The sequence below is a fragment of the Amphibalanus amphitrite genome, unplaced genomic scaffold, assembly GCF_019059575.1.
Source record: "Amphibalanus amphitrite isolate SeventyFive unplaced genomic scaffold, NRLGWU_Aamphi_draft 000154F_arrow, whole genome shotgun sequence".
In the NCBI taxonomy this organism is placed as follows: Eukaryota; Metazoa; Arthropoda; class Thecostraca; order Balanomorpha; family Balanidae; genus Amphibalanus; species Amphibalanus amphitrite.
Window position 1 is genome coordinate 839,115 of NW_024881649.1, and position 15,885 is coordinate 854,999.

Below are 15,885 nucleotides of genomic sequence, written 5' to 3' on the forward strand. Positions count from 1 at the left end.
TTTCTCAACAGAAGGTTCATTACTATCACAAATCAACCACAGGTTGAAAAACTCGAAAGCTTTTTCACTTTGCCGTTTTTCGGAAAACGCTCAATTAAGCTCAAAAATGAAATAAGCGCTCTCCTACAAAAGTACTACCCATATCTAAGCCCGCGATTCATTCTCAGAAACAACTTCACTATTGGATCTCTGTTCAAGTTCAAGGACTCTATCCCTAAAATGTGTCGATCTGCTGTAGTTTATAAGTTCAGTTGTCCTTCGTGTGAAGGATCTTACATAGGTTCTACCTATGTTAGGCTCCACAGCAGAGTTTGTCAACACAAGGGTAGGTCACACAGAACGGGCGAACTCTTATCCAGTCCAGTAGCATCGTCTGTACGGGATCATTCTTTGGCATGTGACACCCCCTTCAGTATAGACGATTTCAAAATCATAGATCAAAAACGCTCAAACTTCAATTTACGAATTTTAGAATCTTTACACATATTTGAAGCGAAACCGACCATCAATGACCGATCATCTGCGTTTAAACTAAGTATCGTTCTGTAGGAAGACGACCGAATCAACACGAATGATGTTTTATGTCTTGTTTTTGTGAAGTGTGTGATGTGCATCGACTGATACCCTGCATCGACTGCTTGTATATTTATGTCAGCATGTAATTGTGTACTTGTCAATCTTAACACTGAAGATGACTTTGAATAAAGTCGAAACGTTTGAAAATGGATAAAGCAATTTTATGTCATATTATCAGATTTCTATTGATCCTGAAACCATCACGAAAACTTACAATTTTGTCGTAAAAAGAGTGCCTTAAAAAGGAGCTGTATATTTTTCAAGAGCTTTTTGAAAACTTATTCATAGCCCTCCTTTTCATATTCTTTTTTATTTCATGTAATGAATAATTTATTTTCCTTTTCAATTCAATTTTTGGCAAAATTGCAGGATATTCAACAAAATACAACTGAAATGCATGTTAAACTTATTTCTATGAAATCTTGAACATATCTTCCGGTTTCAAGCAGAAGATGAATGTAAGCAGTAAGCACAAGGCCCTAAAACATATGAAAATAAATGTAAACAGCATAGCAAACAGCAGCAAATAATGTGGATTTTGCACGGATTTTGGATCTGAATTGGTGTTTGAAGATAGTGGATCGCGTGGAGGAGGCCTTGAGTCGATAATAGGTGGCTAGGATCTATCTTGAAAAGCAATAGGTTGATATAGCTCCTATAATATCGCGATTGTGTTATTTTCGTACTGTTCGCCCTTGCTGGCTGTTGCGACCGAAGGATGGATGTCGAAGATGAGAAGTTTATACACATACGACAGTTCTTTGCCGAGGACGCCTGGAGAGCCCTAAGTGATCTCGAGAAGCAAGTTTATTGCAACATGAAGTCCAACTATGACAAGTTGTCTGAACTTGGTAAGTCCGAGCTAGCCATTTTTACGTTCATTTATGTTTAGTTTATATCATAAAAAACGTGATATACCATACACTGACCTATCCGCGTAATTTGAATTAGACAAAGGCTCCTCGAGGAGCCTAGCTTTGTCTCAGTCTAATTCAAATTACGCGGATGATGGCCTTGATTCAGTCGGGGGAGGTTTGGTCAATCGTTGTCATTTTTAGCACGTGCTATTTTTGTCACACGTGCTAAAAATGACAACGATTCTGCTATTTTTGACAACGATGAGGCCGATTTCACTCCTCAGCGAGGAAATCAAGATTTTGGAAAGATAAACACTGATTTTGGAAAAGAAGTGCTGCCACCTGGTGCAAGACGAAGAAGCCAGCTTTAATATGCCCGTTATATTTGTATGGTAGTTTGTTTTGTGGCCTGAAGTTGGAACTTAAAATTGAAGCATCCGAAAATGATCGATATTGATCGAAAACATGATGTTGATGAAAAAATAATATTTTAAGTTGAGAGAGGAGGCCATTTTATCCAGATGCAGTAGTTTACTTCTTGAAATTATTTTTGCTAATGACGGCTGCTAATTATCCCTCATTACATGGCAGTCGTCGTAAGCAAAAATAATTTCAAGAAGTAAACCACCGCATCTGGATAAAATGGCCTACTCTCTCAACTTAACATATTATTTTTTTCATCAACATCATGATTTCGATCAATATCGATCATTTTCGGATGCTTCAATTTAAAGTTCCAACTTCGGGCCACAAAAAAGGGTATACTTCAACGTTGGACTACCATACAAACAACGGCCATATTAAAGCTGGTTTCTTCTTCTTGCACCAGGTGGCAGCACTTCTTTTCCAAAATCAGTGCTTGTATTTCCAAAATCGTGATTTCCTCGCTGATGAGTGAAATCGGCTTCATCGTTGCTAAAAATAGCTGATAGCGTTGTCATTTTTAGCACATGGTTGCCAAAAATGGCATGTGCTAAAAATGACAACGATTGACCAAACCTCCCCCGACTGGATTGGATCCAATCAAGGCCATCTATGGCGCCCAATTTTGTCTGTTCAGTGCATCGAGCGGAGTTTCCACGACGCCCGTTATTGGAATTTCCAAATACGCGAGCCGTTATGCGCCAAACTTCATATAGAAGCTGACATTGGGGTTCAGATTGTTATTATGAGTAAAATATAAGTCATTTTCTTCATTAAAGGGACCCTCCCACCTTAACATTAGGTTTGAGTTGAGATAGCCAAAATGGGGTCCCTGGCTCACAATTACCGGTTTCGGCACTCACAACATCGAGAAATGCCTTAAATCGGAAATATTGAATTTCAAAATTGCAGCATTTTGATTCAGAGGGGCTAATGCATAGGAATACCCCTCTGAATGTGTGACGTCAGCGCAGATATCTAACGATTTTTAAATGTTTGACTAAAACGTTTTGTAGCACGCGGTGGTATATGCTGCTTTGCGCGCAACAAATGCCGCACTTTCAAATAAAGTCGCCAGGAACAGCGGAGACCCCAAAAAGTAAACAAAAGTAAAAGTGTAATATCTTGAAAACCGGTGAATATTTTTCGATGAAATTTGGTAGATATTCGTTTTTGCTCTCTCTGAACCGAGCGACATCACTTTCATGCCAATTCATTAACTTTTTTGAAGGTGGGAGGGTCCCTTTAAGGTTGTTTGTCTATGTGGCGATCATTTATTAAGCACATCAACGAACGATATCATAATAGCTCCATTTTTTGCCAATTGCCAGTATACCTGGTTCATGGTTGTGGGCTGCGCCTGCGGCCGAGTGCGACGGTGGCGCCGACTATCGGCTACTCGTGCAATTAGGTCTCGTGGTTGCTCCGGCGGCCAAACTTCAGATGAAAATGTCCCTGCAGGGACACTGTGCAGTGACCCTGTGTGAAGACTTAAGTGAGCCTGGATGCCGGGTGCCAATCGACCGCCTTTGTGTCAGCGGCTGTGAAAACATCTAAACGGGGAATATTTGTTTCTGGTCCCTAAAAAGCTGTTTCTGGCACCTAATTGCTGATCAGCCCCAAAATGCTTATTCGACCCTAATATCTGAATCTGGCACCTAATTGCTTCCACACAGCCTAAAGTTGCCAGATCGTCTAGTTGAACTCCGTATTTGCTGTTTGCTGATTCAGCACCAAAACCAAAACATCCAGCACCTATTTTATTCCACGTTTGCCTACCTAATTCGCGTAATCTTTCTGATTTTATGTATCCTAACAAACATGAACGTTGCATTCGGTGATGTCAAGTGCCATTTTCGCCAGTGGAGATAATGATTAATGCCATTTCTAGCCAAAAGAGAATCACTAGCCAGCTATGGTGCAGCATAGCAAGACGCTCCTATACCAGCCCGCTATGTAGAGATTATTGCACCCTCAGCCATTTTAACGTGAAAAGTTTGGATCCGTCACTTCCAGCCAGGCTCTCAGGTCATAAACTGGAGTAAAGCAAAATGTCAACTCTGAACAGACATGCCACGCAACCGGCCCTCTTTTCAATATTATTAGCTTTCTGCAATCATCGTCTGACTCCATCTCGATCAAACGCAGCATCCGGTTTCTACAGGGGCGTTTGACTGACCGGCCACACAATAACCAAAAACAAAATCAAAGCTTCATGCGCACATAAGTAAGAAACGGATGAAAAAGGCACAACCACGGCACAACTCTGCGCGGCAAACAACGGACAATGTCCCACGCAAGATCCCGCGTTTCTTCAGCGGCCTTGAACGGAATGAAAACATTACATTTCTTTTTTGGAGCTATTTGATGACGTCAAAAAATACACCGTTTTAATGGTCAAAATCGAGACAATTACTCACAAAATGTTTCCCTTTAAGCATTACAAATAAATACTTTTAAATATTTGAATGACATTGTTTTTCAAACAAATCAATATTATTTGCTTACTTAAACGTCATATACAATGCTGAGATCACTACGGGGCTGTCTTAGAGTGTAGCTGCACTGGCAACCTTTAGACTAGACTCCAGGGGTCATTATACCAGAACAACATGATTCTACCAGCCAGTAGTTAATTTTTCTACTAGATTGGTGCTACGCTCAGCATTTAGGTGCCAGATTCAGAAAAAAGAGTAAGGCGTACCGATGAATAGGTGCCAGAAACAGCTAATTAAGGTCATTTTCCATGATTGGTGCTGGTATCCACCAAATAGGTGCTGAGGACCAATTTTGGGGCGAGTCAGCTTTTAGGTGCCAGAAATAGCTTTTCTGGGACTCAATTAAATGGCGTCCCATCTAAACAAGCGAGAGTAAGATTATAATCGTCTAATTTATGCAGATCTCAGGTATGAGAGTTTGCTGTTGTGTCGGCCCAGGACTGGCTGTGTAACAGGATTTGGTTTGATTTACCGGCTCTGTTTGACCACCGTGGTGATCTGGGCCCTGTTCATGAAGTCTGCGGTCGCTGCGGCCGGCTGCACGTTCTAAGCCCCGCCCATTTTTGAAACGTCATCACTCACTCGGCCGCAGCAGCGTTCCATGAACAGCGTCTGCTGCCGAAATAGTTTCCGACAATTGTTTACAACTGAACTCTGAAGCACACCGCTAGATAATTTGTTTACAAAATCGTTTCCATGACAACATGGCTTGCGCCTATTTTACTTCAGTGCGCCAAGTTCAGTGCAATCAGTTTTCTTGCGGCTCGGCGGTCGCTGGATTGCGGCCGCAGAGATCGCAGCGGCCGCAGCAAGGTGACGTCATACATTCTTCATACTACATGAGCTCCGCCCCTTTTCGTGACGCAACAACCCGGCTGACCGCAGCGGCCGCAGCGAGTCAGCGACCGCCGTGCGCCGGGGTTCATGAACAGTACAGGGCCATGATTCGGCCTTTGGTTAGGCAAGGTTACACCACCGAGATAGGCGTGCCTAGGAGTAGATGCCAATTAACCCAATGCCAATGCCAGTTTTGTGTATGATTAGCCAAACTGTTCATCGGCGTTGCCACTGGAACGGTGCGGCAGTCGTACCTAGGAGAAAGGAAGGTATGCAGTATGCACTATGTCCGCCACGCCGGAAAGGTGTTAGCGTGCCCTGTAATCCCTCCCTCCCCCCCCCCCCATACCTATACACACGAAGACTGCTGTCATTTGGTTAGAGCACGGCCCCAGCCCTCCATTTAAGGATGGTTGACGGCTCCGCCAGAAATCCAGGAGAAGCAGTTAAGTGTCCCATTATCGGCTGAGTGCTTGTGTCGGTCCCCACACAGGCATCGCGGGCCAGCCGCCATCGTTCATGCGCGCCCCGCCGCCGCCGCCGCCGCCCCGGCCGGCCCGACCGAAGCGTCCTCGACCAGCGAGGTCGGCCGATGACGGCGACGATGACTGGAGCCCGTCGCGATGCGTCCGGCCGGCCCAGCGGCGGTCGCGTTCCACCGTGCGACGTGGCGCCGCCAAGAGCAAGTTCCAGCCGCCGGTGAAGAGGACGGCGACGGTGACATCGGCTGAGGTTGGTGGGGAACTGTTGGGGTGGTGGTGCGCTATCTTCTCTGCAAACCACGGTACATGTAACATTGTACTCCGGAGAGGTGCAATATCATTTTTCACCTGTTTTGTTTATTGTAGGGCAAGGTAGTAATTATACGGTTGTATTTAATTAGGGCGTAATTTCTGCTTATACTTGCTAGTTATTGAGTCATTTCCCGTTCAATAATATACCCGAGGCTGGAGGGTCATCGTTTGACTTTCTTGGGGTATCTTATCAGCACCTGTCACTATATTTCAGACGGCGCCCGCTGCTTCCTCGGCCGTGTCCGGTGACGTCCCGTCGCAGGAGCGGCGGCGGGTCACCACAGAGGAGGCAGCAAAGGAGGCGGACCGGTCTCCGCACCGGCCGCCGTCGCCGCCGTACGATTTCATCGGCTTTACGCTCGAGGATCAGTTCAAGTAAGTGATGACAGCGAGTGTTATTGTGAAAATTTCAAGATACCTATCTAATATCTATATCTAGCGATACCTATAAAACTAGCGATATTTTGCTGTAATTACAACGTCTGGCGCTTTTGGTTTACATTTTGGCGTATTGTTTGTGTACGTATTCTGTTTGTTTGGCGGCCGATTTACTTTTCGCACACCCTCTGCAAGTCAAGATTCAAGATTTTTTTATCGCTTAATAAATGAGCCTCTAAGACCATTTTATACTGTATGGTTTGACGCGACTTTCAGGGCCCGGCACGCTGTAGACACGAAAGCTGAACTGCTGTGGAGCCACATCATCGCCGAGTTCAAGGACTTGGGGGAAGGTAAGTGCCGTCATCACCATTGTCACTGGTATGAATAGCATGTCCTAGACACCACTTTACGGTCACTATCGGTTTTGGCGTTTATCGTGAGACCAAAAGCTTTGTCCTTCACTCTATGCGAAAGCAACTGGATGTTATTCCAGCTGGTGCTGTTGTGGCTACGTACGTTACATTGAGTGTGCGGGCATGACGTGATGTAATGTCAAATTTCACAGAGCCTCCCGAGCGGGAGGTGTTCAAACGACGCCGGAACACGGTCAACTACCGGGAGGAGGAGGACCTGGACGACGACGACTACATCTGTGAGTAACCAGCTACCGTCTCATAAACAAACAACACTCAACCTGTCGGTCTCCACATTCTGCTCGGTCGTATCGGTCGCAATACGTGTTCTTGTTTCCGAGTCTTCAGTCTTTTGACAGATAGAGATAACCTCTATTTCGTGTTGTTCCAGTCTGTGACGAGTGTGACCGCGAGTGGGAGGGCGACTGTCCTGTGCACGGTCCGCTGGAGGTCGTACCCGACACCAAGGTACGGAACTCGGGAGGGGACCGCTCCATTGGTCTATGTGTAGTGTGTACCTATATGTTATCATATACACTTTGATGGCATTGCTAGTTATATGTACTTTATAGCCCTCCTGACGAACAGTTTCGTGTGTGATCTTTACAAGCTATGTTTCAGCTCGCGCTTTCTTTGCTTTGTGAGTTTTATTGTTTTACTTTGCCAGCTTGGCTTCACGCATGAAGTGTCTGCTGAGCAGGTCGTTTGTCTAGGAGTATGAAAGTTTATTTTTAGCACCACTTCTTCAAGCAATCGTCTCTTTCAGACGTAAACGTTACAAACTACAAAGAATTTGCTTTGCCTTGGAACAGGTATATTACATTACAGGCTATTATAGACATGAGATTAGATTCAAGTACGGCAAAAGTACAGCTACTAGGCAATAGGCAGACAGGCGCAATGTTACCCGCTACACGCGCAGTGACGAAAACACTGCCGCGTCACTCGGGCACAACAGGTCCTGACTGGACCGGTGTCCCACCGGTACTCACATCGCAGCGTGGCGAGGTCGAGCAAAAGCACTGCCCCGGCCGAGTCGAGTCGGGCGAGTGCCAGCGAGAGTCCCCCAAAGTGAGCGAGCCCCCGACCCTGAGCCGCGCGCGAGTTTTTATACCGTCACACGCAGTGTGACGTCAGCACCCGCGCACTTTCACACAATCCGAAGGACCGCGGTAAAACATATACAAATAATGCACCAACATATGTGATACATATACTACATGGGTGGTTGTAAGAACCCTTCCTTATCCGCGATTGGAACGACATTTGAAGAGCTAACGCACAAAATCCTAAAGCCGCGACAGGTTTAGGTACATATAGAATACCAGATATCAATAATGTCACACTGGATGGACGAGCGCACCTTTTGTTAAAGGGACACTCCCACCTTAACATTAGTTTTGAGTTGAGATAGCCAAATTGGTGGCCATGGCCTGCAAATACCGGTTTGGGCACTCACAACATCGACAAATGCTTTAATTCGGAGATATGGAATTTCAAACTTGCAGTTTTCGGATTCTAAGGGGCTAGTGCATTGGTATGCCCCCTTAGAATTTGTGACGTTAGCGGAGATCTAACGATTTTTAAATCTTTTACTAAAACGTTTGGTAGCACGCGGTGGTATATGCTGCTTTGCGCGCAACAAATGCCGCACTTTCAAATAAAGTCGCTAGGAACAGCGGAGATCCCAAAAAGTAAACAAAAGTAAAAGTCTAATATCTTGAAAACCGGTGAATATTTTTCGATGAAATTTGGTAGATATTCGTTTTCGCTCTTTCTGAACCGAGCGACATCACTTTCCTGCCAATTCATTAACTTTTTTGAAGGTGGGAGGGTCCCTTTAACCGTTAATATCATTACAATAAACAATGCGACCCGGTACCTCATTATTGTTTATTGTACCAGAAGGCCCGTATTGTTTATCGTAATGGTACATTGCCTTCTTTGAAACGCATTTAATACCATTACTAATAATGTAACTCGCAATATGCTTTTCCTTTGGGAAACCAGTAACCCATGTAAAGTACCGAACATTCCGTGACACACGTCAGTTTTGTCTCTTGCATATCTCACCCTATGTGTGCGATAGATCTTGCAGTCGGTATATCGAACATTATAATACGATCCGTGTTCCAGGTTTGCACCTATTTTCTGTCTTAGCTTATACTACTTTGAGAGAATAAGAACTGTTACACTCCATTGCAGTGTTTACTGCTTAAATACAATAATCTATATATTCTAACCGTCGACGAAACGCGCGCGTCAAGTCGCACAATCATATGTTATACAGTGCTACAACGAAGTATACCTGTTCCGATCCAAGGCCGTGCAATTAATACAATCAACTGCATAATGTAAATGTGGAAGAGAGCACGCGCGCGCCGCGTGGCGCAGCTTTAGGTGCGGCGCGCTGTGTCGTCCCACGCTGACCCGGTTTCGCCGCCGCTCTGTCCCGACGGGTCGGGCTGTGCCAGTGCGTAGATTACCACACCGTGCCGCCTCGCTGGTGCGCGCTGGTGGGGTGGTTTCATCACGCCACCGGCCTCGGTCAAGGCCTTCTAGTCTCGGTCCTCGCGCCGCCGCTGCGTTTTGCGCCACCCAGGCGGCGACGCAGGGCGCTTTCAGCTCGATCGTGCGGCTCTGCAGCGCGGGTCGCGCCTCACTGCGACCGTGATTTTCTCACAGCTTGTTATTTTGTCTCATCTCGCCGTAAAGAAGGCATTTGATTTGGTAATTATTACGTTTGTGATACTACAATGCGCCCTGCTTTAACACCATCAGTCGAAAAAACTGCTCTGTCGTCTTTGTTTTGCAAACATTTTAGTAAGTTTCAGCGGTTGATTGGTTATTGTGATCATCAGAACATACGTGCACAGGTCCCGTTCGACACTGGCGATCCTGAGAGAGACATCAAGACCCGTCCCGAGTTCCTCAACCCGGGCCGGTCCAAAATCCCCGGAGCCAACACCGGTAACATCCTCATTATTTAAACTGCGCATTTAGAGGCCCTGATTTATTTCCTTACGATATTTTACGACTGTTTTGATAGATATTGCTCTAATGGAGCGTCAATAAGTCGCTGTTATGCAGTTTCCTTAGTTTCTCAGTCATTTCCGTACCACCGTATTGAATCTCCTGTTGCTGACATGTATTCGTTATGACAATCCGACCGCTTGCATTCGGCCCTCACCAGACTGAGCCGCAGCTGTGTTTAGTCTATGACAGTTCACCAACGTTACTCCTGTATTCCCACGGTCCACACAGGCATTTGGACGGAGAAGGACCTGCCGGCGCGGCTGAGGTTCGGTCCCTACGAGGGTATCGTCACCGCCGACCGACGCCAGGCCACCGACTCGGGCTACAGCTGGGAGGTGAGAGAGCGGCGGGTCTGGGGCGGGTCTGCGTGGGATGTATTTTGGAAACTAAATATCGATCGCGCTTATCGGGAAACAACAAACATGGAACCAGCCAGGGAAATTGAGAGGAAATCAATTTTTAGCCAGTTTAGATCTTTGTGTGTGCTTGTGCTTTGTGTGTGCACTGCTTAGGTGTGGTTCATGAACAGAACGAAGTGAAACACCCAGACCCCCAAGTCGTATTACTGGTTTGGTGTTCGAAAAGCCGGTGTCTGGTTGACATTTCTGTCGTAGATGAAGAAGTACAGTCTTCAACATCTCTGTGATGCTGACACCCTCGATAACTAGTGACTCTTAACTTCTTGTGTTGTACGAGTAAGTACGTAATTAAATGCTAAAACGGCCATTGAGTATTGACTGATGCACACTAACGGTTTTGCAGATCAAGAAGTGTCGCCGCGTGCACCACTACGTGAACGCCGGCGACTCGAGCTCCAGCAACTGGCTGCGACTGGTCAACTGTGCCCGCTTCGAGCAGGAGCAGAACCTGATCGCCTTCCAGTACAAGGGCCAGATGTACTACAGGTAGGGTGAACGTGTCTAGCGCAGACCTTGCCCCATTATAGTAACTTGTGCACTGCTTCTCACGGTAGCTGTAATTCAGCTGTACAGTTATCGGCCTCATTGGTCAGTGGATGCTGGTACATACTTTGCAGTCAGAAACAACTGTTGAATTATTGGAACATTACTAAGTAACAATGACAGCTGAGCTGTATTGCTCTCGCCATGATCGTCATCCGTCCGATGTGCCAATTTTTATTGCACTGTGACCCTTTTTGGCAGTGGTGATTTTATTCGGTACGTTCATTGTTAGCGTGAGTGCGCACAATATTTATCACTCGTCACTTTCCGACTCATAGTTTCACCGTTTGTCATGGCCACAGGACGTACAAGCCGATTGTGAAGGGCTCCGAGCTGCTGGTCTACTACGGAGACGCCTACGCCCGGGAGCTCAACATCAACGTGCAGACGTTCAGGAAGGCTCCGGCCGCCGCCCCGCCGCCAGCAGCCTTCGTGTCAGGTGAACGACCGAATATAGCATTTTCGATAGAATAAATATATTACAAAATGCTCAGTAGTTGGCCAATCAGTAAAACACTTGGAAAACGTTATATTTCTGCGAGGCATAACTGGTTGACTGCCATCCCCAAAGGCAGACTGGCTGGGGCGACATCTATGTTACTGGCCGTCTCATCTAATAGATAAGTAGACAGACAAGCGCACAGCTTCAACAAACTGCACATAAAGTCACATGTTGATAGCACGCACATACATCCATGTATGTTGGTATATGGTAATCAGTGTCATTCGCCAGGTGGCTCCACGGTCCGCTGCGTCCACTGCGACTACGCCTGTCTGGGACAGGAGCGGCTGGACAGGCATGTGAAGACATGGCACGGTCACATCGGCAGGAACGGACGGCACAAGTGTGAGTGGTGTGAGTACTCGACGAACAATGTGTGTAAATTGAGTCGCCATCGCCTCACCCACACGGGAGAGCGGCCCCACCGATGTGACGAGTGCGGCAGGACGTTTACTGAGCGCGGTCATCTGACCACTCACCGCCGTACACACACCGGCCAGAGACCGTACGTGTGTGACGTCTGTGGGAAGGCGTTCACACGGAACGGTCACCTAACAGATCACAGACGGATCCACACCGGGGAGAAGGTGCGTCAGTGTGAGCAGTGTGGCGCCGTGTTTAACATCCTGTCTAATTACACCAGACACATGCAGTCACACAACGGAGTGAAGCCGCACCGGTGCCAGGTGTGCTCGGCCCGTTTCGTCACACAGGCGGACCTCACCAGACACATGCTGACTCACACGGGGGAGCGGCCGTACGGGTGCTCCTTCTGCCCGGCACGGTTCACGGATCAGTCGAACATGAGGAGCCACGTCATCGTCATGCACACACACGACTACCGACACAGGTGTGAGCGGTGTGGTAAGGGATTTGTGGCGCCCGGTGACCTGAGGAAACACAGTGAGAGGTGCACGGTGACCAGCTGATATGAGTGTAGCTGTAAAGGCGGGGTGGTTGTTACGAGCCTGTTGTGATTTTATAATGCATGTAACTGCCTCTGGATCAACTTATTATGACAATGTGACTGTTGGCTGTGATCGTTGATTAGGGGCGTTGGTGCATGCCGCTTGATCAATTTTGAATTTAATCGTACGCACACGACTCGATGACATTGCGCTACGGTATTAAATAACCTTGTGTTTAGATGTATTCGCTGTATTACTGGGCCCTATCGATAAATGGTTCGCTCATACTGCAATGGTATGCCTCATGGAGTGTTGTGTTGATGTTTTATAGTTTCATCTGTTCAATACATTTGGTGTTAGCACATCTCGGCTGTTTCAAACGCCGCTCACATCACATTGGTTGTTGTAACGCATGCTATCCTATACAGTCTATATACGGTTGGACAGCTGTGGTGCACAGTGCCGGTGCATTACCGTCCGGCCGTTCGTGGTGACCTGTCTCGGTGCACCATGCCGGCGCCATACCGCCCGCGGCACTGCAGTCTGTGTGTCGTCATACCGCCAACTCAGACTGGTCATATCACGAGAGATCTGGGGCCTGACGATGGGCTGTGGTTTACACTGACGAGGAAATGGGACAGTGCAGTTAGACCCGAGCTCACAATATTAGGGTGTTAACAGAAAAAAATCAACCATTGACTTCAGACAATTATTTTGGCTACATCGCCGCACAACATTACAAGCCTTGAGTGTTCTAAAGATTGATAATAAGTTGATAGAAGTCCACCGGTTGAACTTAGTTAATCATAGGGATCAGGTCTGGTTAGGGATGACTAGCTTTATCACCAAAATACTGCGTAGATGGGGGGTGGAGGCATGATAAAGATAGTATATGAATCCGCAGGATATCTGTATCCATCTGTATCCTTGTTCAATGTTCACTGAGTGTTGATAGGCCCTAACGTACTAAAATGTTAACAGGCGCAAGGCTCTGACCATTCCCTAGATGTCCCCTGTCCACCTTGCGATAGAGGCGTTTTTGGAATTTGAAGTGGGGATATGCCTCTACAGCGTCCAAAAGTGCCCTTCTGGAGCCGCTAGTGTGTGCGCCACTGCGCGATTCCTTATTTTCCTTCCTTCCGCGATCCTTATTCTGTTTTGTTTTTCCCCTGGGCCCCGGTGTGCGTCGAGACATAGCTCGGTCCCTGCAGTAAAGCTCGGAGGTAGTAAAGTAATCTTGGCTCACTCCAACTTCGAGACCTGTCGCTTGCACCCCGGGCCGCCCCCCCCCCCCCCACCACCACGCATCAACAACAGAGGAGCCGCGGGCCGGCCTGGGGGGCGGGGGCGGCATCGTCTCCAACCTCGAGACCTGCTGCTCGCCTCCCGGGCCGGCAGGAACGCACAAACAAAGAAGGAACCATGGGGCGGCCGGGGGGCGGGGGCGGCACCGTCTTCAACCTCGAGATCTGCCGCTCGCCTCCCGGGCTGCCCCCCCCCCCCACGCATCAACAAAGAAGGAGCACGGGCTGGCCTGGGGGGCGGGGGCGGCGCCACCTCCAACTTCGAGACGTGCCGCTCACCTTCCGGGTCAGCCCCCCCCCACGCATCAACAAGAGAGAGAGAAAAAAGAAATAAATATATAAAAAAAATGAAATGGAAAAAAAAAATACAAAAAAAAAATAAAAAAAAAATTATTAAAAAAAAGATAAAAAATAAAAAATAAAAAATAAAAAATGATATTTTTTATCACCGAAGTGTCAATTTGTACATGTTCCTTGTATGAGTGTGACTGTTGATTGTGTGTAAAAATATGTGTCTAAGATATCAAAAAAGGCAAAAGAGGCAAAAGAGGCAAAATAAAAGAAAAGAAGAAGAGAGAAAAAAACAAAACAAAAAAAAGCCCACAAAAAAATCATAATAAAGCCCACAAAAATATATAAACAAAAAAAAATGATGAAAAAAATATATATAATAAAATGATGAAAAACAAACTACAGAGTCCTTTCAGAGACCACAGCTGAAAGGACTTCCACTAAACTGCGCATCCGGAGCGATGCCGTTGCGGCTCTGCAAAAGGCCGGCGAAGCCTATCTGGCCGGCCCCCCCCCCCCCCCCCCCCGAGGACATCAACCTGTGCGCTGTCCACGCCAACCGTTACCGCCACGCCAAAGGACATTCAGCTGGCGTATCACTGATCGCAGGAGGCCTGCCTCCTAGGCCTCCTAGACAAGTCCAACCGAGAATGACAACACGGCCGAAATCGCCCCTGGCGGCAGGCCGACACCCATAAAGCAAGCAAGCAAGCAAGCTCCCTCCCTTGGTTTGAACGGTAGCTGACGTCTAAGACGGCCGTCCGTCCTGCCGCTGCTCCTGTGGGCTCCGTGGACGTCGGCCGGCGAGACGGGGCGGGTTCACAGAAATAACGGGCATAGTAGTATAGTAGGATGTGCTATGTGTTGTTCGAGTAGTAAATTGAAACAATTTGTTGTTCAAGGGCGCTGTAGTTTCTTTCTTAGTGCGGAAAGCCAAAACAATCGGTAACTTTTTGCTTGACTGTCATTTAGTTGTTGTTTTACTACATTATTATACCGTACCGCGGCGCTCACCAAGAGTATTTTCACCTCCACCCGCTAGATGGCAGTAGACGCGTCGCCTGAATGGTATACTGTACCGCAGCACTCAGCTTACCAAGGGTATTTTCACCTCCGCCCGCTAGATGGTAGTAGACGCGTCGCCTGAATGGTATACTGTACCGCAGCGCTCACCAAGAGTATTATCACCTCCGCCTGCTAGCTGTCAGTAGACTTCGCCTGAATGGCAAGATTTCTTTCAAGATTGCTTTCCTGAATGGTATACGCAGCGCTCACCAAGAGTATTTTTTTCCAAGAGTATTTTCACCTCCACCTGCTAGATGGCAGGAGACGTCGTCGCCTGAATGGAAATCCGGAGGTTACAAAACGTGATATAAATTGATTATAACCCGTTAAAAAAAAAACTTTTCCTCATAACGAAACAAACAAAACTCGCAGCAATACCTGTATAAACGAAATACGAGGAGGTTGGGACTTGCGAATGTTTTTTTTTTTTTTTAGATTACAGTTATGGTCCCCAGCACTTGTTACTTATCACCTTGTTTCGGTCACTAGTTTGAAGGCCGATCCATTCTCGGTCGCGCAAGATATTTAAAATGATTCGTTGGGCGTCCGATTTTCGAAAAGGTATCTAACTCGTTTTTGTGTAGGGTGTCAAACAAGTTTACCTAGGCAAATCCCTAGCATTTTAGGGGTTTTATGCTGATATCTATAAAATTATTGTAGTTACTTACCTATAAAAAGTACTTGTCATGTCAACCATCGAAGCTTACAGGAAAATTACTCGGTGGGCGGGACCGGCTGAGTGGCTGTTTTCGTCCGGGCACCATGGTACCCGTTCAAAGGAGAGCCAGCCTCAGCACGGGGAAGCTCGAGTCGATAGCGGTGGGCTGAGCGGGTTAGTCCACGCCAGTGCTCAGCGTGAGCTGGACTTCTGTGATTCGTTCCGGATGAGCTCTCAACTTCGGGCGCCTCCTGGGACCTGGGTGCCGTGATATATGAACTGTTGCGTCCGGTACATTGCTCTCCTGAGTCCAGGATATAGCTCGTCTTCTCAGGTCGTGACATATGTCTCCTGAGTTCGGGGTAAAGCGTCCCCTGGGT

The 15,885-nt window shown here is 47.1% G+C and overlaps 1 protein-coding gene across 1 annotated transcript; it reads left to right on the plus strand.

Annotated features, from left to right (window-relative positions):
- The first annotated feature begins 685 nt into the window (after window positions 1–685).
- On the plus strand, window positions 686–12,551 carry LOC122383082 (histone-lysine N-methyltransferase PRDM9-like). Its single transcript, XM_043369199.1, has 11 exons — window positions 686–1,427; window positions 5,685–5,923; window positions 6,200–6,360; window positions 6,640–6,716; window positions 6,932–7,018; window positions 7,171–7,247; window positions 9,656–9,749; window positions 10,044–10,150; window positions 10,578–10,720; window positions 11,080–11,216; window positions 11,511–12,551. The coding sequence occupies exons 1-11, from the start codon at window positions 1,295–1,297 to the stop codon at window positions 12,206–12,208; spliced, it is 1,953 nt and encodes a 650-aa protein (XP_043225134.1). The 5' UTR covers window positions 686–1,294; the 3' UTR covers window positions 12,209–12,551.
- Window positions 12,552–15,885: the final 3,334 nt, after the last annotated feature.